This window comes from Taeniopygia guttata, chromosome 22 (genome assembly GCF_048771995.1).
Source record: "Taeniopygia guttata chromosome 22, bTaeGut7.mat, whole genome shotgun sequence".
In the NCBI taxonomy this organism is placed as follows: domain Eukaryota; kingdom Metazoa; phylum Chordata; class Aves; order Passeriformes; family Estrildidae; genus Taeniopygia; species Taeniopygia guttata.
The window spans coordinates 2557673-2577935 of record NC_133047.1 but is presented as its reverse complement, the minus strand read 5'-3'; the positions used below and the strand labels follow the sequence as shown (position 1 = coordinate 2577935).

The 20263-nt window shown below is 47.8% G+C and overlaps 1 protein-coding gene across 5 annotated transcripts in view; it reads right to left on the bottom strand.

The window, feature by feature from the left end:
* Positions 1 to 4464: 4464 nt before the first annotated feature.
* The window catches only part of LOC100222168 (zinc metalloproteinase-disintegrin-like NaMP), a 30142-nt gene continuing 14343 nt past the window's right edge, over positions 4465 to 20263 (bottom strand). Inside the window, exons 7-26 of one of the 5 annotated variants that reach the window (XR_012051741.1) lie at positions 19595 to 19790; positions 19090 to 19152; positions 18420 to 18491; positions 17660 to 17829; positions 16268 to 16352; positions 15559 to 15689; positions 14632 to 14809; positions 13653 to 13742; positions 12702 to 12897; positions 11495 to 11597; positions 10836 to 10992; positions 10183 to 10263; positions 9571 to 9649; positions 8926 to 9016; positions 8494 to 8593; positions 6717 to 6779; positions 6304 to 6435; positions 5418 to 5480; positions 5224 to 5336; positions 4465 to 4939 (exon numbers count right to left, since the gene is read on the bottom strand). Coding sequence is in view for 4 of the 5 variants with exons in the window: in XM_072917722.1 (XP_072773823.1) it covers positions 5304 to 5336; positions 5418 to 5480; positions 6304 to 6435; positions 6717 to 6779; positions 8494 to 8593; positions 8926 to 9016; positions 9571 to 9649; positions 10183 to 10263; positions 10836 to 10992; positions 11495 to 11597; positions 12702 to 12897; positions 13653 to 13742; positions 14632 to 14809; positions 15559 to 15689; positions 16268 to 16352; positions 17660 to 17829; positions 18420 to 18491; positions 19090 to 19152; positions 19595 to 19790 (2083 nt within the window). In the remaining variant the exon portion in view is untranslated. Of the gene's footprint in view, positions 5337 to 5417; positions 5481 to 6303; positions 6436 to 6716; positions 6780 to 8493; positions 8594 to 8925; positions 9017 to 9570; positions 9650 to 10182; positions 10264 to 10835; positions 10993 to 11494; positions 11598 to 12701; positions 12898 to 13652; positions 13743 to 14631; positions 14810 to 15558; positions 15690 to 16267; positions 16353 to 17659; positions 17830 to 18419; positions 18492 to 19089; positions 19153 to 19594; positions 19791 to 20263 lie in introns of all 5 variants that reach the window. The other 4 variants (XM_072917724.1, XM_072917723.1, XM_072917725.1 and 1 more) reach the window with 4 other exon arrangements.

The following is a 20263-nucleotide window of genomic DNA, read 5'->3' as shown; positions in this document are numbered from 1 at the left end:
AGGAAACAGCCTCAAATTGTGCCATTGTGATGGTTTTTGGGGGAAAATCCATCATGGAATGGTTTGTTCAGCCCTAGCAGTGGAGTCAGCACTCCTGGAGGGATTGAAATCCTGTGGATGTGGCGTTTGGGGACATGGGTGGCACTGCTGGGGACGGTTGGACTCGATGGTTTTGAGGGCTTTTCCAGCCTCAATGATTTTATAATTCTCTCTCTTTCCCCCTGTTTGGGGGCCAGGCTCTGGAGAGTCCTTGCAGCTGTGCAGGTTCTTGGTTTTCCTTTGCAGGGATCACTTCAGGGGTGGTCAAAGATCAATCCCAGCAAAGCAGCAGTTACTGGGTGAGGTGTGGACATCAGGGCGGTGAATAAATGTGCTTTGGTGCTATCCCTGTGAGTCCTTCTTGCTGTTAGAGCCTAAAAAACACCACCATGGGCCCCTATCGTGGAATTGCTGAGCTACTGAGGCTGGAAAACCGCTCTAGGGTCATCAAATCCAGGTCTGGCCAAATCCCAGCACACCCACAACCCACATCCCAACCCAGAGACTCTGTCACTGCCCAGGGAAGGGAGTGGGGCCCACAGAGGTCCCCCAGAACAGGGATCAAATAAATCAACCCCAAACAGGGGGCTGAGCATCCCCTCTGCAGCCAGAGCAGCCCAGGGAGGGCTCTGAGATTTGGGACGTGGGTCAGGGGGAAGGAGCCCAAGTCCTTCTTGTGGACATTCCAAGGTGAATCCCGGGGAGCTGAGGCTGGGATGGGGCTCCCAGATTCCAGGTGAGTGAGCTGAATGTGCTGCTGGGGGGGTGTGGAAAATGCTGGATTCCTCTGCAAATCCAGGCCTTGCTCACAGCTGCCAGGAATGGGAGCACTGGAATGTGGGAGTCAGCCCCATCCCACCATGGAAAAGGGATTGTGGCCTCGGGATGTGGCTCCAGGAGCAATGTCCCTTGGGCAGGGGGGGTTTCCTGCTGTTCCCAGGTGTGTTTGGGGAGGGAAGGTGTCATGGAGGGTGTGAATTGTGTCCTGAAGAGAGTCGTGTCCTGTCCAGTACTTCCCTGGGAGACCCCACCTCAGGGGTTTTTAACTCTGTTAAATCATCTCATGCTCTGAAGCCCCATCATGCTATGGGGCTGAGGAGGAGGGATTTTTGGGGTGAACTAATTTAGGAGCACATTCAGGAATTCTCAGCAGCTCTTTACCGTGCCTTTCCCACCACTGGGATCCTGGGATTTTCCTCTCCATGAAGTGGAACATGAAAAACACATTACTGCAGTGCACTCCAGGACAGGCAAAAATAGATCCTGGCTGTGGAGCAGCTCATCCCTGTGTCCATGTAAGAACAGCTGTAAAAGGGATGTTTTATGTGGCTGCAGCCCCACAAACACACCTGAGCCCTGTCCTCACGTTTCTGGCTGGAAATCTCCTCCAGCCTTTCCCAGCACTTCTTTCCCTGGTGGAGGAGCAGGTTTTTGCCTCCATTTCCACGTTCCTGCTGAAATTGTGTGGTGTTTATGATTTCTGCTGTTACCTGGGGCTGAACACCCTGATCTGTTTTGTCAGGGTGTGACCCAGGGTCCTCCCTCCTCCCGGTGCCGCGGCTCAGCCCAAGCCCATGGAAACCACTTTCCCTTCCCTAATGGCTCCTGCAGACACATCCATCAATATTTCAGCCTCTGCTGTTTTGCCCTGAGACCTTCTAAAGGCCGGGGCCACGCTTTTTGTGGAATTATTTATGGATCTCGTGTCAGGAGCAGCCTGTTAATCTCTGCCACTTTCCTGAGGGCGGCTTTAGAGGGATGAGGGGACCCGGAGGAACGTGGGGCCTCCTGTCTGCTCAGCCCCAGAGGCACCCAGCAATGCCATACTTGGGAAATTATCATTAAAGGGGTGATTAATAGCACTTCTCAGCTGTTATTAAAGAAATTGAAGTGGCTGAGTTCACATTTCAGCTCAGGGTGGGATTCTTGGGGTGTCGGTGTTGGGCCAGGAGTTGATTGTTGATCCTGTGGGTCCTTTCCAACCCAGGATATTCCACGAGTCTCTGGTTACTGATATTATTATTACTGATATTATTATTACTGATATTATTATTACTGATATTATTACTGATATTTCCAGCCAGTGGCACAGGCTGGCATGGTTAGAAGCAGTTTTTGGCAGCATTGGGGACCATTAAGCCCAGTTTGGTGGCAGACAACCAGCAAGGTGTGAATTCAGGGACCATCAGCTGTGAATTCACTGTGAATTTTCCCCATGAATTTTCACATCAGTGGGTTCATCCTGCAGCCTTTATCTCCTCCTTTGTGCAGAAGGTGATGATCTGTGCATTGCTACAAGGATGCAGAAAATCTGCCAGCACAGGGAAGCAAAATCCTGCATTCCACGATGCCAGTGACACAAATTATTCACCTGGACAAGGGTTGCTAGGAAAATATTTCAGTTTAAACCTGACTCAGTTAGAGCTGGCTCTGTCTGTGAGGAGCTCTGGGCCTGGCCTGGTGTGGAGTCACGTTTGGAGGGTTGGGATCAGTTTATTCCCTGTCTGGTGCCTCTGTGTCTGCAGATCCGACGTTCCCTGGACACAGCCCAAGGTCAGGAGGTGCTGGCAGTGCAGAATTGATCCCTCAGCACCTCCTTCCCCACATCCCATTGCCATCTAACGGCCAGCACGGAATTTGCACGGCAAAAATCAGCCCCAAAATCCTCCTAAACCATTTCATCACCAACGAAATAGAGAGGAAACCCCGACAGAGTGCCTAGGAAGATTGAGGGGAAAAAAAAAAAAAGAGGCAAGATTCAGGTATCAACCCCGAAACAGCAGCTGGACAGATCTTACTAAAAACTTATTTTGTCACCCATGTGTGGCTAGATATACAGAGAAAATTGGAATAAATTAGGCAATTGGCAAGAAAAGGAATTGGGGGATCTCTTAAGCGAGGCACAGAAAATATACAGCAGGAGGGATGAAGAGAAAGCAAAGGAAAAGGCCAGAGTAATGTTAGCTGCTATTAGAGAAGGATAAATTTGTTTTTATTGTAAGGAAAGTGGACACTTCAAGAGAAACTGCCCCCAAAGGGAAGAGAACCTGAAGGTTTTTAAGAATGAGCAAAGAGAGGAGGTAGAAAATTAAAGATGTCAAGGGCTCTGCCTCCTGGGGGCAAAATATCATCAAAAACCCTTAATCAAATAAGTCCCAAGAAGAAGAATTTAAAAAGTGAGCAATTCTGAGGGTGGGAGAGGAATTCCAGAGGAATTTGCTCTGTTGGGATGCTCTGAATTTCCAGAACTCCCTAAAAACCTCCACAGAGAAGATTGGGTTTAGGGTGCAAAGAGAAGAGGGGTTGGTAGCACCACCCTCAGGTGCAGATGGAGGGAAAAGTGGGATGAAGAAGGGTGGAAAATTGGAATGGGTTGTCCCAGAGAGGTTATGGATTCCCCTTGGAAAGATCTTGGAGCATCCTGGGACAGAGGGAGGTGTTGGGGTTGGAGCTGGATAATCCTTCAGGTCCCTTCCAACCCAAACCGTTCCAGCATTCTGCGATTCTGTGAATTCAGAGCTTGAAAAGAAACAGGAAAAAAGACATTTTTGTTTTCCCGTGGAGTGAAGGAGAAGGAGGAGTGGAATATTCACTCATACCAAAAAAAACTAGCAATAAATGTCATAAATAAATAAAGAAAAGCAGTCATGAATAAAGAAAGCAGTCAAAAACTGCTTTCTGGGGGCTGGGAGCAGGGAAAGGTGCAGCCCACGGCTCCTGCACAGCAAATTTCAGGTAATTTGGGGATCGTTTCCTCCTGCAGTGGAGGCTTTTGAGCAGCAGATGTCACGTTTGTACAACACAACCAGAGGTTGTAGCTACACACGGAGTAACCTGAGTGTCCTGTGGCAGGAGGGGCTGGAAATCATCACCTGCTCCGGGTGGGAATAAATCAAATATAAAATTATATATAAATTATAGAGAAAAGTAGAATATTTTCCGGAAGTTTCTACTCCCGGTCACTCTGAAGGAGGATTTTTGATCTCAGTCCAGGGCTCACCCTCTGCTCGGGGCTGGGAATGGAGGAGCTCAGGTATGAGCAGGTCTGGACATGGTTTTTTTGCAGAAGGCAGCCCAGGCTCCTGGTTTGGAGCTGAACCTCAGAAGATAATGAAGAAAAAAACCAATTCTCTAGATTTGCTTCAAATCTCACTACCCTTGGAAAATTCTGGCATGCTCCCAAAGGTTGGAAATCAGGAAGAAATAGATTTGAAGGTGGCAGAAAAGCTGTGTTGGAATATCCTGTCAAGCCTCATTATAAATGGAATTCAGCTTTCCTGGCTGACTTGGCAGGGCTGACAACACCGGGAATGATCTTTTTGCTGCAAATTGGGAGTTTTAGGGCTCTGGCAATGTCAGAAATGACCCCACTTCACCTTGTTTTTCCTGTGCTTCAAGATGGCTTTTAAAGAACACAACTATTACTTCCTGTTCAGACGGAACTTTAATACAGAAATCTTTGTAAATACATTAATTACAGCTCATAAAAAATAACTTCTGGATTTTTACACCCCAGTCAAACCCAGGTGGAGATTCCAATCTGTTCCTGGCTCAAATGAAGCAGCAATTATCCAAAGAGGAAGGAAGCTTTGCTCTTCCAGAAACATCCATCCTCATCCAACACAACCTCAAAGGAAGGACAGAAATTCCATCACATCCATGTTTTGCAGGGAATGGCATCCTCAACAGGGAATTTAAGGACTGTGGAGAGAATCCAGTGCAAAAGATCTTCCCAGAGCCATTCCCAGTGTGTCTCGTTATTTATTCCATGTCCAGCTCAGACCCTGAGGACACAACTTCTCTCCCAGGGCAGGAAAGGTTTGCTTTTCTCCACGACTTGCACATGAAGGAAAAAATCTTTGTATTGCTGAGGGCAGAGAGGGCTGGAAAAGATCCAGAACTGGAGCAAAAAAAAAAATAATAATAAAATTTGCAATTCCCAAACCTGCAGCAGCCAGACTTTCCCTGCTCTGGTCCCAGAGGAGAAGAGGAGGAGCAGCCTCGTCCCTCAGTGCTGGGGGTGCTCAGCAGCTTTTGTAACTTGCTCCCAGTTTACACCTCGGTGCAAGTGGTGACTCTGCTCTGCTTCCCTCGGCCAGCAGCTCCTCACTGCCTGAAATCCCAGATATTTCCAAGCAGCTCTCAGTCAGTTCTTAAGGAGGAGAGGGAGATGGTCCAGGATACCTTTGCCAAAAGTGGAGGAATCGAGGGATAAATTGTCCCTGGAAACTTCAGGTGTCCCACCCAGCTCTGCTTGGGAAGCCTCAGACTCTGGGATTCATCGGGGGCTTTAAAGCCTGCATGGAAAAGGAGCAGTTAAATCCCAGCACTTTCAAGGAATTCCATCCCCAGGGAATTGTTATTGCCACCTGAGTTACCTGGGGTGGAGGTGGGGGTTTGCCTTTGAGCACGGGCACAGGAGGAGCTTTTCTCTCTGGAGCCTGGAACAAAGCAGGGTTTAAATGTCACTGGGGTCATCTGAGCAGCTGCAGAACCTCCCCAGCTCCAGGCACCCTCATCCTGCAGCATTTTCCTGCTGCGAAATCCAGGAATTCCCATCTGTCCGTGGGCAAGGGGGCAACAAAATACAAATACAAGGGGGCCAGCTCTGTTTCAGAGCACACTGAGCTATTCCCAAGATTTAAATATCGATATCCAACTCACACAGTGGGATTTAAATGTGGTTTATAATCGATACATGGGGATATTTTATATTTTATACTTTATATTTTACATTTTAGATTGTCCTGACCCTGTGTTCGTGCAGGCAGCACCCTGCTGTTGTGTCACTAGAGTGAAGATGGATTTTACACCCTCATAGCAGGGGCCTCAGATGTTGAGATGGTGAACATTTGAGGCAAGTATTTCCTTTTAATTAGGATGGTTTGAGTTTATTAATGAGAAATAGAAATTCCTCTGAGTTCTTACAAATGTGAGACCCACCACATCTCTGCCATGCAAGGACCCTCACAGGCACCTGCAGTAGCAAAGTTTCTCATCATTTAAATTGTGTTTACACCTGAAATCCCTCTTGGTTTAAAACTCCAGCTACTGAATGGTGCTTCTGATGCCTTGGAGGACTCCCTGCCTGATGAGGGATATTTTTGTAGTTTAGGATTACATGGCCAAAAAGATTACTCCTACCCTAAAAATCTGTGCTTTGAATAGCTGTGATGTTAAATTTTCACTTTAAATCACAGTCAGAAACTGCAAATATTAATTGGAATCTGATAGGGATGTGAGAATCTGCAGGGTTGTACTCACAAACTTCTCCTCCAGGTGGGAAGAGCCGGGTTTGGTGGCAGGAACGGGTTTGGTGGCAGGAACGGGTTTGGTGGCAGGAACGGGTTTGGTGGCAGGAACTGGAGGTGGGGGACCTTTGGGCCTCAGGGCAGGCTGGAAAAAAACAGAATATAAACCACTTTAACCCTGTGTGTGCAGCCACGTGTTCCTTGGGAATGTGCAGGCTGGAGCTGGGTATAAAAGTGCTTTTAGGGGCTGGGAGGGTGCCGGGATGCTGTCTGAGGAAACCTCTGGAGCTCAGGGATGTCCCTGTGGGATCAGGCTGTCCCCAGGGGTCTCTAGGAAAGCTTTGTGGTGTCCCCAGGGGTCTCTAGGAAAGCTCTGTGGTGTTCCCAGATCCAGCAGGGAAGCAGGATATTCCCAGAAATACTCACATTCTGACGCTGGGGTTTGTTCTCCTGAGGAGGAGGCACGGGAGGAACTTTCTTATCGATTACCTGCAAAGGGAACGGTCACAAATGGGCTGAGCCCTTATCTCACCTCCTGGTTACCTCCTGGTTATCTCCTGGTTACCTCCTGGTTATCTCCTGGTTATCTCCTGGCTACCTCCTGGTTATCTCCTTGTTATCTCCTGCGTTATCTCCTGTGTTATCTCCTGGTTACCTCCTGGTTATCTCCTGGTTATCTCCTGCGTTATCTCCTGTGTTATCTCCTGGTTACCTCCTGGTTATCTCCTGTATAACCTCCTGGTTATCTCCTGGTTATCTCCTGGTTATCTCCTGGTTACCTCCTGGTTACCTCCTGGTTATCTCCTGATTATCTCCTGATTATCTCCTGGTTACCTCCTGTGTTACCTCCTGGTTACCTCCTGCGTTATCTCCTGGTTACCTCCTGGTTATCTCCTGGTTATCTCCTGCATTATCTCCAGGTTATCTCCTGGTTATCTCCTGCGTTATCTCCTGCATTATCTCCTGGTTATCTCCTGGTTATCTCCTGGTTACCTCCTGGTTATCTCCTGGTTATCTCCTGGTTATCTCCTGGTTATCTCCTGGTTACCTCCTGGTTACCTCCTGGTTATCTCCTGATTATCTCCTGGTTACCTCCTGGTTATCTCCTGGTTACCTCCTGTGTTACCTCCTGGTTGTCTCCTGTATTACCTCCTGGTTATCTCCTGGTTACCTCCAGTTTATCTCCTGGTTACCTCCAGGTTATCTCCTGGTTATATCCTGCATTATCTCCTGGTTATCTCCTGCATTACCTCCTGGTTATCTCCTGGTTATCTCCTGGTTATCTCCTGCGTTATCTCCTGTGTTATCTCCTGGTTATCTCCTGGTTATCTCCTGTGTTACCTCCTGGTTATCTCCTGGTTGCCTCCTGGTTATCTCCTGGTTACCTCCTGGTTATTGCCTGCATTATCTCCTGTGTTATCTCCTGGTTATCTCCTGGTTACCTCCTGGTTACCTCCTGGTTATCTCCTGCGTTACCTCCTGGTTATCTCCTGGTTGCCTCCTGGTAACCTGGTTATTGCCTGCATTATCTCCTGTGTTATCTCCTGGTTATCTCCTGGTTATCTCCTGGTTACCTCCTGGTTATCTCCTGGTTACCTCCTGGTTACCTGCTGGTTACCTCCTGGTTATCTCCTGGTTATCTCCTGGTTATCTCCTGGTTATCTCCTGCGTTATCTCCTGCGTTATCTCTTGGTTATCTCCTGGTTACCTCCTGTGTTACCTCCTGGTTATCTCCTGGTTATCTCCTGTGTTATCTCCTGCATTGTCTCCTGGTTATCTCCTGCATTATCTCCTGGTTATCTCCCAGCACTGTCCCCTCAGCGTTTTGGGAATCTAGTGCTGGGATTGCTCCCCTCAGCATTTTGGGAATCTCATGTTGGGATTCCTCACCTCAGTGTTTTGGGAATCTCGAGCTGGGATTCCCAGAACTGTTCCTCCCCTCAGCATTTTGGGAATCTCGTGTTGGGATTCCTCTCCTCAGTGTTTTGGGAATCTTGTGTTGGGATTCCCAGCACTTTCCCCTCAGCACTTTGGGAATCTTGAGCTGGGATTCCCACCACTGTTCCTCTCCTCAGCACTTTGGGAATCTTATCTTGGAATCTTCAGTGCTGTCCCCTCAGCATTTTGGGAATCCCGTGGCAGTGCAGTCCCTCGGGCCGATGGTTTGAGCCCTGGGGACAGTCCCAGCTGTCCCTGCTCTCACCTTCTGGGCAGGTGGCACCAGCACAGGCTGTTCCCTGCAGCTCTGCTCCTGATCCACAAAGACCTGGTTGGTGGCTCCAGGTCCCCTCCTGGTCTGGTGGCTGTCAAGGATTTCAAATCATGCTCAATTTTAGTTAACTGAAGGAAAAAACCTCACAGCTGAAGCCCTGCCTTACTCCTGCTGGTGTTTTGTTCCCATGTCCTTGATTTCTTTCTTCCCTCTATTCATTTGGGATTATTTAGGATTTATCAAAAGCTCCATTTCCACTCTTCCATCCCCTCCCAACCATGGGATTTCTGAAGCACCTCCACAGATCTCATGGACCATCTTCCTTCCTTTCCAGAGTCAAATTCCCCCCACCCCCACTGCAACCTCTGCAGGGGTTTTGTGGCTTTGGTTTGTGGGTTTTAGGTGGATGTGGGAAGGATTTACCTCTTGTGGAAGCCTCGGAAGTGGGTGAGCAGCACAGCTGCAACTGCAGTGACAGCCAGGACAGCCAGCACCCCGGCAGCCACAGCAATGCCTGGCAGGGACAGAAACAGTTCTTAAACATCAGGAATCACTGAGGGCAGGGAGAAAAACAGTTCTTAAACATCAGGGATCACTGAGGGCAGGGACAGAAACGGTTCTTAAACATCAGGAATAACTGAGAGCAGGGAGAGAAACAGTTGTTAAACATCAGGGATTACTGAGGGCAGGGAGAAAAACAGTTCTTAAACATCAGGGATCACTGAGAGCAGGGAGAAAAACAGTTCTTAAACATCAGGGATCACTGAGAGCAGGGAGAAAAACAGTTCTTAAACATCAGCTCATGAAGTTATTGACCCCAAATTTGCTGCCCACCCCACTTTTGTTTCCATTTTGGGCCCTGAGGCAGTGAGGTGTCCTTGGTTCCCAGCCTGAAGAGGAATTGTTGTGTCTGCCCAAGATGGGGCAGCAGCAGCTGACGCTGAGTGTGGAGTTTGGAGTTCTGCACTACAGAACTGCAGGATTACAGATAGATGGAAAACAGAAAAGCTGAAATCCTCAGGCATCCCTTCCAGCCAGGAAAGGAGAGATTCAGGGTGTGGCACTTACTGGTGAGGGCTGAGGAGCTGTCGCAGTTCGGGGGTGCCCACCCCTCCTCACACTGGCACTGCAGCTCGTGGTCACACACCTGGGGGACACAGAGTGGGGACACCCTCAGCTGGGGACACCAGCGAGTTTGGGAGCTCAGAAAGTTTCTGGGTGAGGATGCTGGGAAGTTTTTTCAACCTCTCCGTCTATTTGGGCTAAAATTTAGCAAAACAAGGAGTGTTTTGGTGTTAAAGTACAGTCCTGATGTCATGCACCTTTTACTTCTGCAGTGAAAGCTTCACTACAGACTTCATCTACTTATCTGTAGGTCTCTGAATGGTCAAATATGAGCAAAATTCTCTTCTCCAAATCAAAATAACATAAAAGAGAAGAGCTGGATACCATGCCTCAGGGGCCAGGTCAGGCACAGGGGCTGTGTCCATCTCCTGGGCAAAAATATTGATGTCACATCAGGTGAGATGTGTTCTCCTAAAAAAATTTAAAGTTTTTGACTCCCCAGATTTGACAGACTCGTATCAATGGCTTAAACACTGTCAGCAAAGAGGTCTGAGGCTGATCTGCATCATTTTCTTGGGGTTTTAAAGTGGATATCATCAAATGCTGGTGTCTTACAGCATGGCCAGAGCACTTGGCAGAGCAGTTGGTGGATCTGAAGACCTCCTCAGCGTGGACACACTCCCCATGGCTGCACACCTGAAATGAGAGCAAACCACATGGATTTGGAGCTTCCAGGACAGGCAGAGTTTGCACTTTATCCTGTGAGGGGATGGAGAAGAGCTCTGGAAATCCCTCAGACCCCCTTTAGGAGTGGGAGACGAGGGGTTAATTTTCCTTTTGGGTATTTTGTAGAAAGGGGAGTGACAGAGATGTGCAGCCATCCCTGCTTCCCACGCAATCCCTCATCCCTCCCTTCCAGGTAGGAATATTCAGGGAAGTGACTGGAAACAGCACCCAGTGATGAGGGGCATCCATTATGGGAATAATTAAACACAATAATTAAATGCAATAACACATTAATGATCTCCCAACCCCTCACACAAAGCTGTGTGTCAGTAACGGGAATAAGGCAGCAGCCAAGGCTAAGGAAATGGGAACGCTGCCAATTCCTATTTGCCTTGCTGCTGAGTTGGGATAAAAGTTGGGAAAAAGATCAGCAGAAGTTCGGGGTCCACTCAGTCCTCCCTGTTTAAAATTTTTCCTTGTACAAGACAGAATTATATAAGCAAGACTGAAAGAGGGGGAAGAAAAAGTTATTCTCCACTCACCATCCCATTGCCACACTTGGTTCCATCCAGGATCATCCCTGGGTCCTCCTCTCCGCCCCTGGGGAAGCTGCCTTTGCAGGAATTGAAGGACAGCAGGCTCCCATCCCGAGGCATCTCCCTCCCTCCGGAGCAGTACAGCTTTCCACACATCTTGTCCCTGCAAGGAGAACAGGAGCTGTTCCCAAAGACACGGCCCAGCAAACCCCTCTGAGCTGGCCTCTCCTGCAGCCTGAATTCCAAGGAAATGGCTGCAGTGGGGAATGCTGGTGTGGGCAGCTTGGTTTGAGCAGGTGGCAGCTTCTTAAATCCTGCTGAGCTCAGCAGGGAGCACCAATTCATTCACAGAAATGAGCATTTAACTGATATTCCTTCACTTCCGAGGTTCAAATTCCCCATCCCAAAATCCCTGGAGTTCCCTGCACGCCCTCACACTTGTTCTCCCCAGCAGCCCCACACTGATCCCTGTGCACGCCTTTGCTCTCTCACCTCATGATTTAAATCCACTTTTCTCAGAATTATTTCCCACACTTTCCAGACAGAACCAGAAGGAACACAGGGCTGTGCCACTACAACAGGGTGTTCCTGGCTTCTGCCTCCTGACTAGAGTAGGAATGGCCTCTGTCCCCAAATCCCAGCACATCCCACACCCCAGTGCTTACTTTTTCTTGCACGGGAGGTGGGTGCCCTGCTCCTTCCTGCAGTATCCGAAATACGCCCCCCTCTCGTTCATGTGGTAGCAGGAGGCTGGGCCGTCGGTGGCCTCTGCAGGGGAAAACAGCGGGATGAGTTTGGGATCTCTGCCTGGCAGAACTGGGAATATTCCAGCTCCTTCCTTTGCTTAGGGAATGGCCTTTCCCAGCCCATGGGCATAAATGACTTTCTGGGACTTCAGCCTGGAGAAGGGAAAGCTCCAGGGAGAGCTCAGAGCCCTTCCAGGGCCTGAAGGGGCTCCAGGAAAGCTGGAGAGGGACTGGGGATGAGGGATGGAGGGACAGGAGACAGGGAATGGCTCCAACTGGGAAAGGGGAGATTTGGGTGAGATATTGGAAGGAAAGTCCTTCCTTAAGGACTTTCAGGCACCTTTCTCCATGTCCAGCCTGGATTTTTCCCAAATGGAAAAGTTTAAAACCCCTGATGTGACACTCCCTGAAATTTCAGCGTCTGCTTTGTGTGGGATGCGTTTTCAGCAGGGAGAGGGACTTGGGACAAGGGATGGATTCCCACTGCCAGAGGGCAGGGCTGGGATTTTGGGAAGGAATTCCTGGCTGGGAGGATGGGGAGGGGCTGGGATGGAATTCCCAGAGGGGCTGTGGCTGCCCCTGGATCCCTGGCAGTGCCCCAGACCAGGCTGGAACAGCCAGGGACAGCGGGAGGTGTCCCTGTCCTGGCAGTTGGTGGCACTGGATGGGATTTAAGTCCCCTTTCAGCCCAAAGCACACCCCAGCTCTATGAAATGCTGCTCTCAGAAGCACCAGATGTGCCAGATTTGGCTGTTAAGGACATGTTAAGGACAGATTTGTCTGTTAATGTCTGAAGAACAGACATTTCCTCTTCTTATCTGGCCAAAACCACTTCCCCAGCTCCGTTCCAGCCACCTCAGACATGTTCTGCAAAAGAGGAATGTGCTGCCCACTTCCCATTTCTCTGGAAGCACCCCATGCCCTGAGAACCAGCTCACGAGCTGCAACCACTGACAGTGGGAAACAGAAAAATCATCATTAATTATGCTACAAGCCGGAGTTTATTTTTGTGGATGGGCTTTTCCTGAGCTACGATGGATCTGAGGATTTGGGGATGCAGAATTCCCTTCCCTGGCTATCCTGTGCCCAAGACAAGCTGATTTTTCGGGTGGCATGGAGTACTCACGTGGCCCAAAGGCAGCTTTGCACTGGCTGTCGCGGGTGGGACAGGTGCCCATGTAGCAATATCCCTCTCCAGAGTTGCAGGGGTGCCCGTTGACCCGGAATCGATCCTCGGGGCAGCTGGAGGAGTGCCCCGTGCACATCTCAGCCAGGTCACACTCGTGTTTCACCGCCCGGCACACCCAGCCCGACTTCTTGTACTGAGGGAGGGAGAAAACGCCACACTCAGCACCCAGCTCCTCCACACTGCCCAAAAACACCCAGCTGAGGGCTGGAAACAGGCTGGGAAATCTCCTCCCTGCACAGGCCCTGCGAGGAGCAGGATTTGTATCTCACTTCGTGTCCCACGTGTCAGCTCGCAGGGTTTGCCTCTTGTGCCACAGCTTTTATTGCCAGGAGAACACGGCCAACCAAAGGGCTCATTCCTCCAGGGTGGTGGAACATGAGGGAGTTGATGGTGGGGGTTTGGGATGGGCTGGTGGGCAGTGACAGGACCTGAGGGAATGGCTGGAGCTCTGCCAGGGAGGATCAGGCTGGAGATCAGGGAAAGGCTGGATTTTGGGAAAGGATCTTCCCCCAGAGCCTGCTGGCACTGCCCAGGCTCCCCAGGGAATGGGCACAGCCCCGAGGCTGCCAGAGCTCCAGGAGAGTTTGGACAGCACTCCAGGGATGCACTGGGTTGGATTTTAGGGTGTCTGGGCAGGGCCTGGGGTTGGATCAGTGATCCCAGGGGTCCCTTCCAGCCCAGGACATTCCAGGATTCCATGACAGTTCCATTCCACTATTCCATTGTCAGTGCTGTTACACACAGAGGATCCGTTCTGGTGGAAGGTGAGGTCCTGCTTGATCCCAGAGGGATGAGGAGCTGGAGATGGGAAGGGTCTCACCTGGCAGCTCTCACAGCAAGGGAAGGGGTCTCACCTGGCAGTTCTCACAGCAAGGGAAGGGGTCTCACCTGGCAGTTCTCACAGCAGTCCCCGTGTGCACAGGCAGCTCCCGAGCTCAGCTTGCAGCTCTCGGCGTCGCAGCACTCGTTGGTGCACTCCTGCGACAGAAGCACTGGTCAGAGCTGGGCACAGGGACACCAAGTCCTGGCTGGGATGGAAGTCTGGGAAGTCCTGGCTTTATTGGGGAGCATCTTCCCTAAAATGGCTGGGTTTGGAGGTGGAAGCTGTGCAGGGAGCTCGGGGTTTGTGCTGCGCTCTGGGGACATGTCCAGATTGAAGCACCAAGATGTTTCCTATCACCATCCCAGTAGGATTTGCCTCTGGGCAGTTTTCCTTATCTCCTGTTAATGGGCCCATCAATGCCTGCCCCATGGCTCAGAGATAAACTCTCCAGGAGCCAGTTCTGGTTAACAGGGGATTAAGGACCCACCTCGTGACTCAGAATAACACCAGCCCATGGTGAGATGCTCCGCCCAGGGGGAGGAGCCAGGCATTCCCACCTGGATAAATCCGGGGATTTCCAGACAGAGAGGCAGCCTTTCCACAGGTTTCTGAGAAGACACAGGACCACATCTGCCGTCCCAAGAGGACTGCAGCCACTCCAATTTGGACTGCAGCCACTCCAATTTGGTTTGCTACCAGCACACTGGCCAGAGGGTGTCGGGTTGTATTCTGACTTTGTCAGTGGTCTTCCTTTTGTATCACTGACTGTATTTTTGTCTTTTGTCCCTTTTCCCAATACATTGTATTTCTGACTTGGAGTCTCTCACTGGTTTTGCTTTCAAACCAGAACAGGGCGGCTTTGTCCCACTCTCGGTTCCTCTGTCCCCTCATCTTTCCCAGCACTCAGCGCATCCCCAGCTCAGCAGTTTGACGACCACAATTTCTCTCAGCAACATCTGAGTCCACCCCAGGTGAGGAGTGGCAGAAAGCAGCTCTGTCCAGCTGGGCAAAGCCCTTCCCAAGGATTCCCTCACCCCCAGGTACCTCCGGAGTGCCGCAGTCGCATTCCTCGCCCTTCTCCAGGAAGCCGTTCCCGCAGGAGGCCGGGGCGATGATGCTGCTCAGCTCGGGGGTGTTGCTCAGGCACCGGGGCATGTCCGCCAGCATGAACTTCTCGAAGCTCTGCAGGCTGCAGGAGCTGAACTCCTTGGGGATCACGTAGCTGTGTGGGGAGAGCGGGAGGATTTATGGTAGGATTGGCACAGCCAAAGGGGAGAAACACCCCTTGGGAGAGAACTGGAACAGGTGACTGTCCCCACAGCTCTTGGTGTAAACAGTTTTCCAAATATACATTTAACATTTCATGTTAATTTAATTTAATTTTGTTAATTTAATGTATATATAACATTTTAAATGTTAAATGTGCAGAAGTAAATGTAAAATTAAATAAAGAAATGTAAATAAAGAAATGTAAAAATAAAGAAACAAAAAAAGAAATGTAAAAAATAAAAAATGTAAATAAATATACATATAAAAGGCATACATATAAATAAATATACCTATAAATAAGGCATATGTATAAATATATATATATATTTACATATAAATATATTTTATAAGGCATACATATACATATACATATATATTTTAATAAGGCATACATATAAATATATATACTACATATAAATAAATGTATTTTATATAAGGCATACATATAAATATATATATTACATATAAATATATATATATTTACATATAAATAATTTTTTTTTAAAATATACAGGGACTAAAGTAGTTTTGAGTTGGGTTTTTTGTGGGGTTTCTGTCTGGGAATATCTGACAACAGCCTGGGATTTCAACCATTTTTAAAAACTGATTTGTTTTACTAATTTGACTGGAATAACCTGTCCCACCCTGGAGGCTGGCAGCTTGTGCAAAACTCATTTTTGGCCCCGTTTTCCCCAGCCCCACCTGACAGTGTCGGTCATGATGCAGACGTCGTCGCTGCAGGAGCACGCCTCGGTGTCGTGGCTCATGCCCAGGTTGTGCCCCATCTCGTGGGCCATGGTGGCTGCCACGGCCACCTCGTTCCTGTTGTGGTCCTGTTGGGAGCCAATAAAGCTGTTTGTTATTTCCATGTGTGCTTTGCAGCAAGCGGCAACAACAGAGAAAACAAAAAAAAAACAAGATAATTTTTCTTCAAGCGGAATTATCCTCGCGATTCACGAGGGGCACGTGGTGCTCGGTCCATCTGTGCATTTATTTGGATTATATTTTATTGTTTCATATTTAAAGATATTTATAAATAGAAATATATATTTTTTAAAAAAGGTATTTATAAAATAGATACCATGGAGGTGTGTGTATATCATGTCTTTGCTTTCTTTACCCCCTGCACTTCATTTAAAATAAAATCCCAGAATGGTTTGGGTTGGAGGGGACCTTAAATCCCATCCAGTTCCAGGCCAGGGACACTTTCCCCTATCCCAGGTTGCTCCAAGCCCTGTCCAGCCTGGCCTTGGACACTTCCAGGGCTTTGATTGTGAATTTTTACAGTCTAATAATGAACCAGAGAACCGAAAGCGCCCTAAACCCAACAGTAATCACAAAGGTTCTTCACCGGCAGAGTGAAAAAACATAGAAAAGCCTTTTTAAAAAATGAAATAAAAATGAATCAGACCTGAATAATACCTGCAGAGTATAAATCACTGCATATGGATTTGAGGAAGGCCAGTCCAATCGTGGTGCCCTCGAAGTCCAGGCCTCTGGAAGGAAGCACAAAGGACAGTGAGACCAAGGGGGTGCCCAGGATGGGGCTCTGAACTCGGGGATCTTCTCCAAACCAGGCTGGAGGCTTCATCCAGCTCCAGATGGAACCTCACATCTAAGCAGATATTTAATTTTAAGATCCCTGCAAATCAAAAAGACAATTGAAGCGCTTTTCATTTGAATATTTACTTAAATTCCGTGGTGGTGCATCAGATTTAAAGCATCTGTGGGAGAGTAAAGAGATCCAAATGCAGCAAAGGGCTGGGATGAGCCAGGACCTCTGGACACGAGACAGAAAAGTGAGGTCAGTGCTGGTTGAATTTGGCATTTTCCACATTTCTGGGGAATTTTAATTCATCATTCCACTGGTAAACTTCATGTTATGACTCTTTAAGTTGTCAGATTTCACTGCAGTCCCCAGGACACTCAACTTTTGTGAACAAAACCAGAAGAGTCTTAGATAAGGGAAAAGTTCCCATCTCCTGTATTTGCAGGGATTCTGTTGGAAGGATTGGATGCTGTGTCCTGGCAGGAATTTGTTTGTGCTCCATTACAGAGAAAAAGAAAAAGAGAGAATTTCGATTCATTTTTTTGCCCTGGAATTGGTACAAGCTGGTCATGAAATGGGTAAAATCCAGGTCAGGTTTATGCCACTGATTGGTGAAAATTTTAAGGAATAAAATGTGCCTTGAATGTGTTTGGTGAATTTTTAAGGAATAAAAAGGGTCTGGAATGTGTTTGGTGAGCGATTTTTAAGGAATAAAAAGTGCCTTGACAGTGTTTGGTGAGCAATTTTTAAGGAATAAAAAGGGAAGGGAAGGGAAGGGAAGGGAAGGGAAGGGAAGGGAAGGGAAGGGAAGGGAAGGGAAGGGAAGGGAAGGGAAGGGAAGGGAAGGGAAGGGAAGGGAAGGGAAGGGAAGGGAAGGGAAGGGAAGGGAAGGGAAGGGAAGGGAAGGGAAGGGAAGGGAAGGGAAGGGAAGGGAAGGGAAGGGAAGGGAAGGGAAGGGAAGGGAAGGGAAGGGAAGGGAAGGGAAGGGAAGGGAAGGGAAGGGAAGGGAAGGGAAGGGAAGGGAAGGGAAGGGAAGGGAAGGGAAGGGAAGGGAAGGGAAGGGAAGGGAAGGGAAGGGAAGGGAAGGGAAGGGAAGGGAAGGGAAGGGAAGGGAAGGGAAGGGAAGGGAAGGGAAGGGAAGGGAAGGGAAGGGAAGGGAAGGGAAGGGAAGGGAAGGGAAGGGAAGGGAAGGGAAGGGAAGGGAAGGGAAGGGAAGGGAAGGGAAGGGAAGGGAAGGGAAGGGAAGGGACCCACGTGATGAGCTGAGCGTTGTCGTTCCGTTTCCTCTTGAGCAGATCCGCCAGGCGCCACTTGGAGAAGGCGTCCAGGGTGAACCCCGCGTTCCTGCTCACGGGACACTTGTCCCCATCTGTCCACACCTCCAGGCCCACCAGAGCCACGTGGGTGTTGATGGCTTTATAAACCTGCAGCAGAGAATTAATTACAAATTAAGAAAAATTAAACAAATCCTCGTCCTGGTACTCAGTCATTTTTCCACCCCAACATCCACTTCAGACCCAACAAAGCTTTTCCAAGCTCTGAATTCCAAACAAATCTCATTAAAGAAACCAGGAAATCTCATTTCCCACCACATTTCAAACAACTTTAAAATGGGGTTAAAAGAAATTTAATTTGCCAAGGAAATCAAGAATCAATTTATTCTTTTTGAATCAACCATTCACTTGACAAGTGATTAAAAGTATCTTAAAGTATTGGTAGAAATAATTGAAGTGGGAGTATAAATAATTAAAGTAGGAATGGAAATAATTCTTATTAAAAATCTCATATCTGAAGGCAAAGAACAGGAGAATAAATTACCATGAAGTTGAGCTTTCATTCATTCCTACATGTAATAATGGGAATTTATGATATTTACAGTAGAAAGAATTTATAAACCACTTGGGTTTCAATGGTTTCCAATAGAAAAATATATTAAATAATTTGGATTTCAATATCTTTCAATAGAAATAAATTACAAACCACTTGGATTTCATTGCCACTTGTTTTCTCTCACCGTGTTGATGTAGTTGACTATTCCAAATATCCTTTGTCTTATATTTTTAACATCTTCATCGTATTTCTTGTACTGAAAAGGCAAATGCAGCGCGTCAGGAAAAGGAGAGGGAAAAGGGGATTTATCAGGAAATAAACATCCCACAGAAGATTGGTTTGCAAGCCATGCTGTGTACAAAAATTCATGCTTTATATAAAAAATTATGTTTGATGCAGGATTTTATCAGATGTTGGGTTTCAGTATCAGCCCTTTCTAAAATGTGAATTTCTGTGTAGGGTGCAGAGAAGGAGTTGGGCTCAATGATCCTTGTGGGTCCCTTCCAGCTCAGGATATTCCCTCCAATTCAGGACATTCCCTTCCAATTCAGGATATTCCTTTCCAAATCAGGATATTCCTTTCCAGTTCAAGATATTCCCTTCAAATCAGGATATTCCCTTCCAGCTCAGGATATTCCCTTCCAATTTAGGATATTCCAAGAGGACAAGCACTGCAAGGTCTTATCTGAATTCTTTTCATCTCCAGGTTGGAATTTCAAATTAAATCCCCTTTAGAGATCCCATTTCCCAGCCAGGCTCAGAGTAACCTCGTAGCTCTTGGGAATCTGAGCTGGGATACCCTGGGAAGCTCCTGTGGGGCTGATCAAAGATGAAATAATAATTCCAAAACTCACCAAAGCCTTGTCTGCAACGACGTAGAGCTCCAGGTACTTCCTTGCTTTCAGGTAGGCTTTCATCTAAAGGAATAATTTATTTTAAATAACTTTTAAGAGGTTTTCCCATCCCAGCCTCTGCAGTTTCAAAGCTGTTTATTAATTACTGAGGGGATTTCTTTGGCCAGGTCACTCAGAAAGGACTGGTTTGGGTTTAAAGGATAAGAAGTAGGCTGGATATTTAAATTTTTATTCAGCTATGAAGGTAAACTGGATTTTAATGGCTATTTAGGTGTTAAGGTGCACTGGGCACCTGTTAATAAAGGCAGAAGGGTTTAACTCAGCTAGTGACTCTGAAATCTCAAATCTGGAATATTTTATTCAGGTTTTTAAGACCTGGCGCCACTTCCCTGTATTTAAACAGCTCCTTTGTGAAGGTGCCACCAGACCAAGTGGGATTTGTGCTATTTCGAGTTTTCCAATGGCCACAAATTCCCTTTTTGTGATGAGCCAGCCACGTCCTTACCTCTGGATTGTTGCTGGACTTGAAGATGTCATTGATGGGGTCGCTGGAGTCCTGTTCCCAGGAGTTGTTGAGCAGCCCACAGGTTTTGATGGGCTCTTGTTTCAGAGCCTCGTATTTATAAACCACGTGCTCAGCCCCATCCGAGGCTCCCAGGGGCTCAATGAGGAACTTCTGGCCACGGGTCTCAAAATAGCCACTAAAAAATGGGTTGGAATGTGAGTTTAGGATCAAAGGAGCATTTATCCTGAGCATATAGACCCTCGGAATATTCCAGCAGCCTAAGGCAGCGGGCAACAATTAAGAAGCAACATTTAAGGAGAAGAAATTAATTAATTAGTGAGTCAACTGGAAGATTTGGGTGCTCACAGTCAAAGAGAAGCTGGATTAGGAATTAATTTGATTTAAATTTTGGGGGGGTTTTGCTGACAGAAGTGGTTGAAAAGTGGATTTAATTCCAGTGGGAAATTCAAAGATGTTTTCATCCTGATTTGAGCTGAAAAGCTGAAATATTGTAAGGAAGCAAGAGTAACTATTTTCCTCTCTTCTCCCTCTGTTCTTCTTTGGGAAAGAGGTTTCCAAAGCCTGAATAAAAGATCACAAAACTCCTTTCCATCCTGATTCTCTCCTGTTGTAACATTTATCCCAGAAGCTGCACATGGTGCTCCTGGG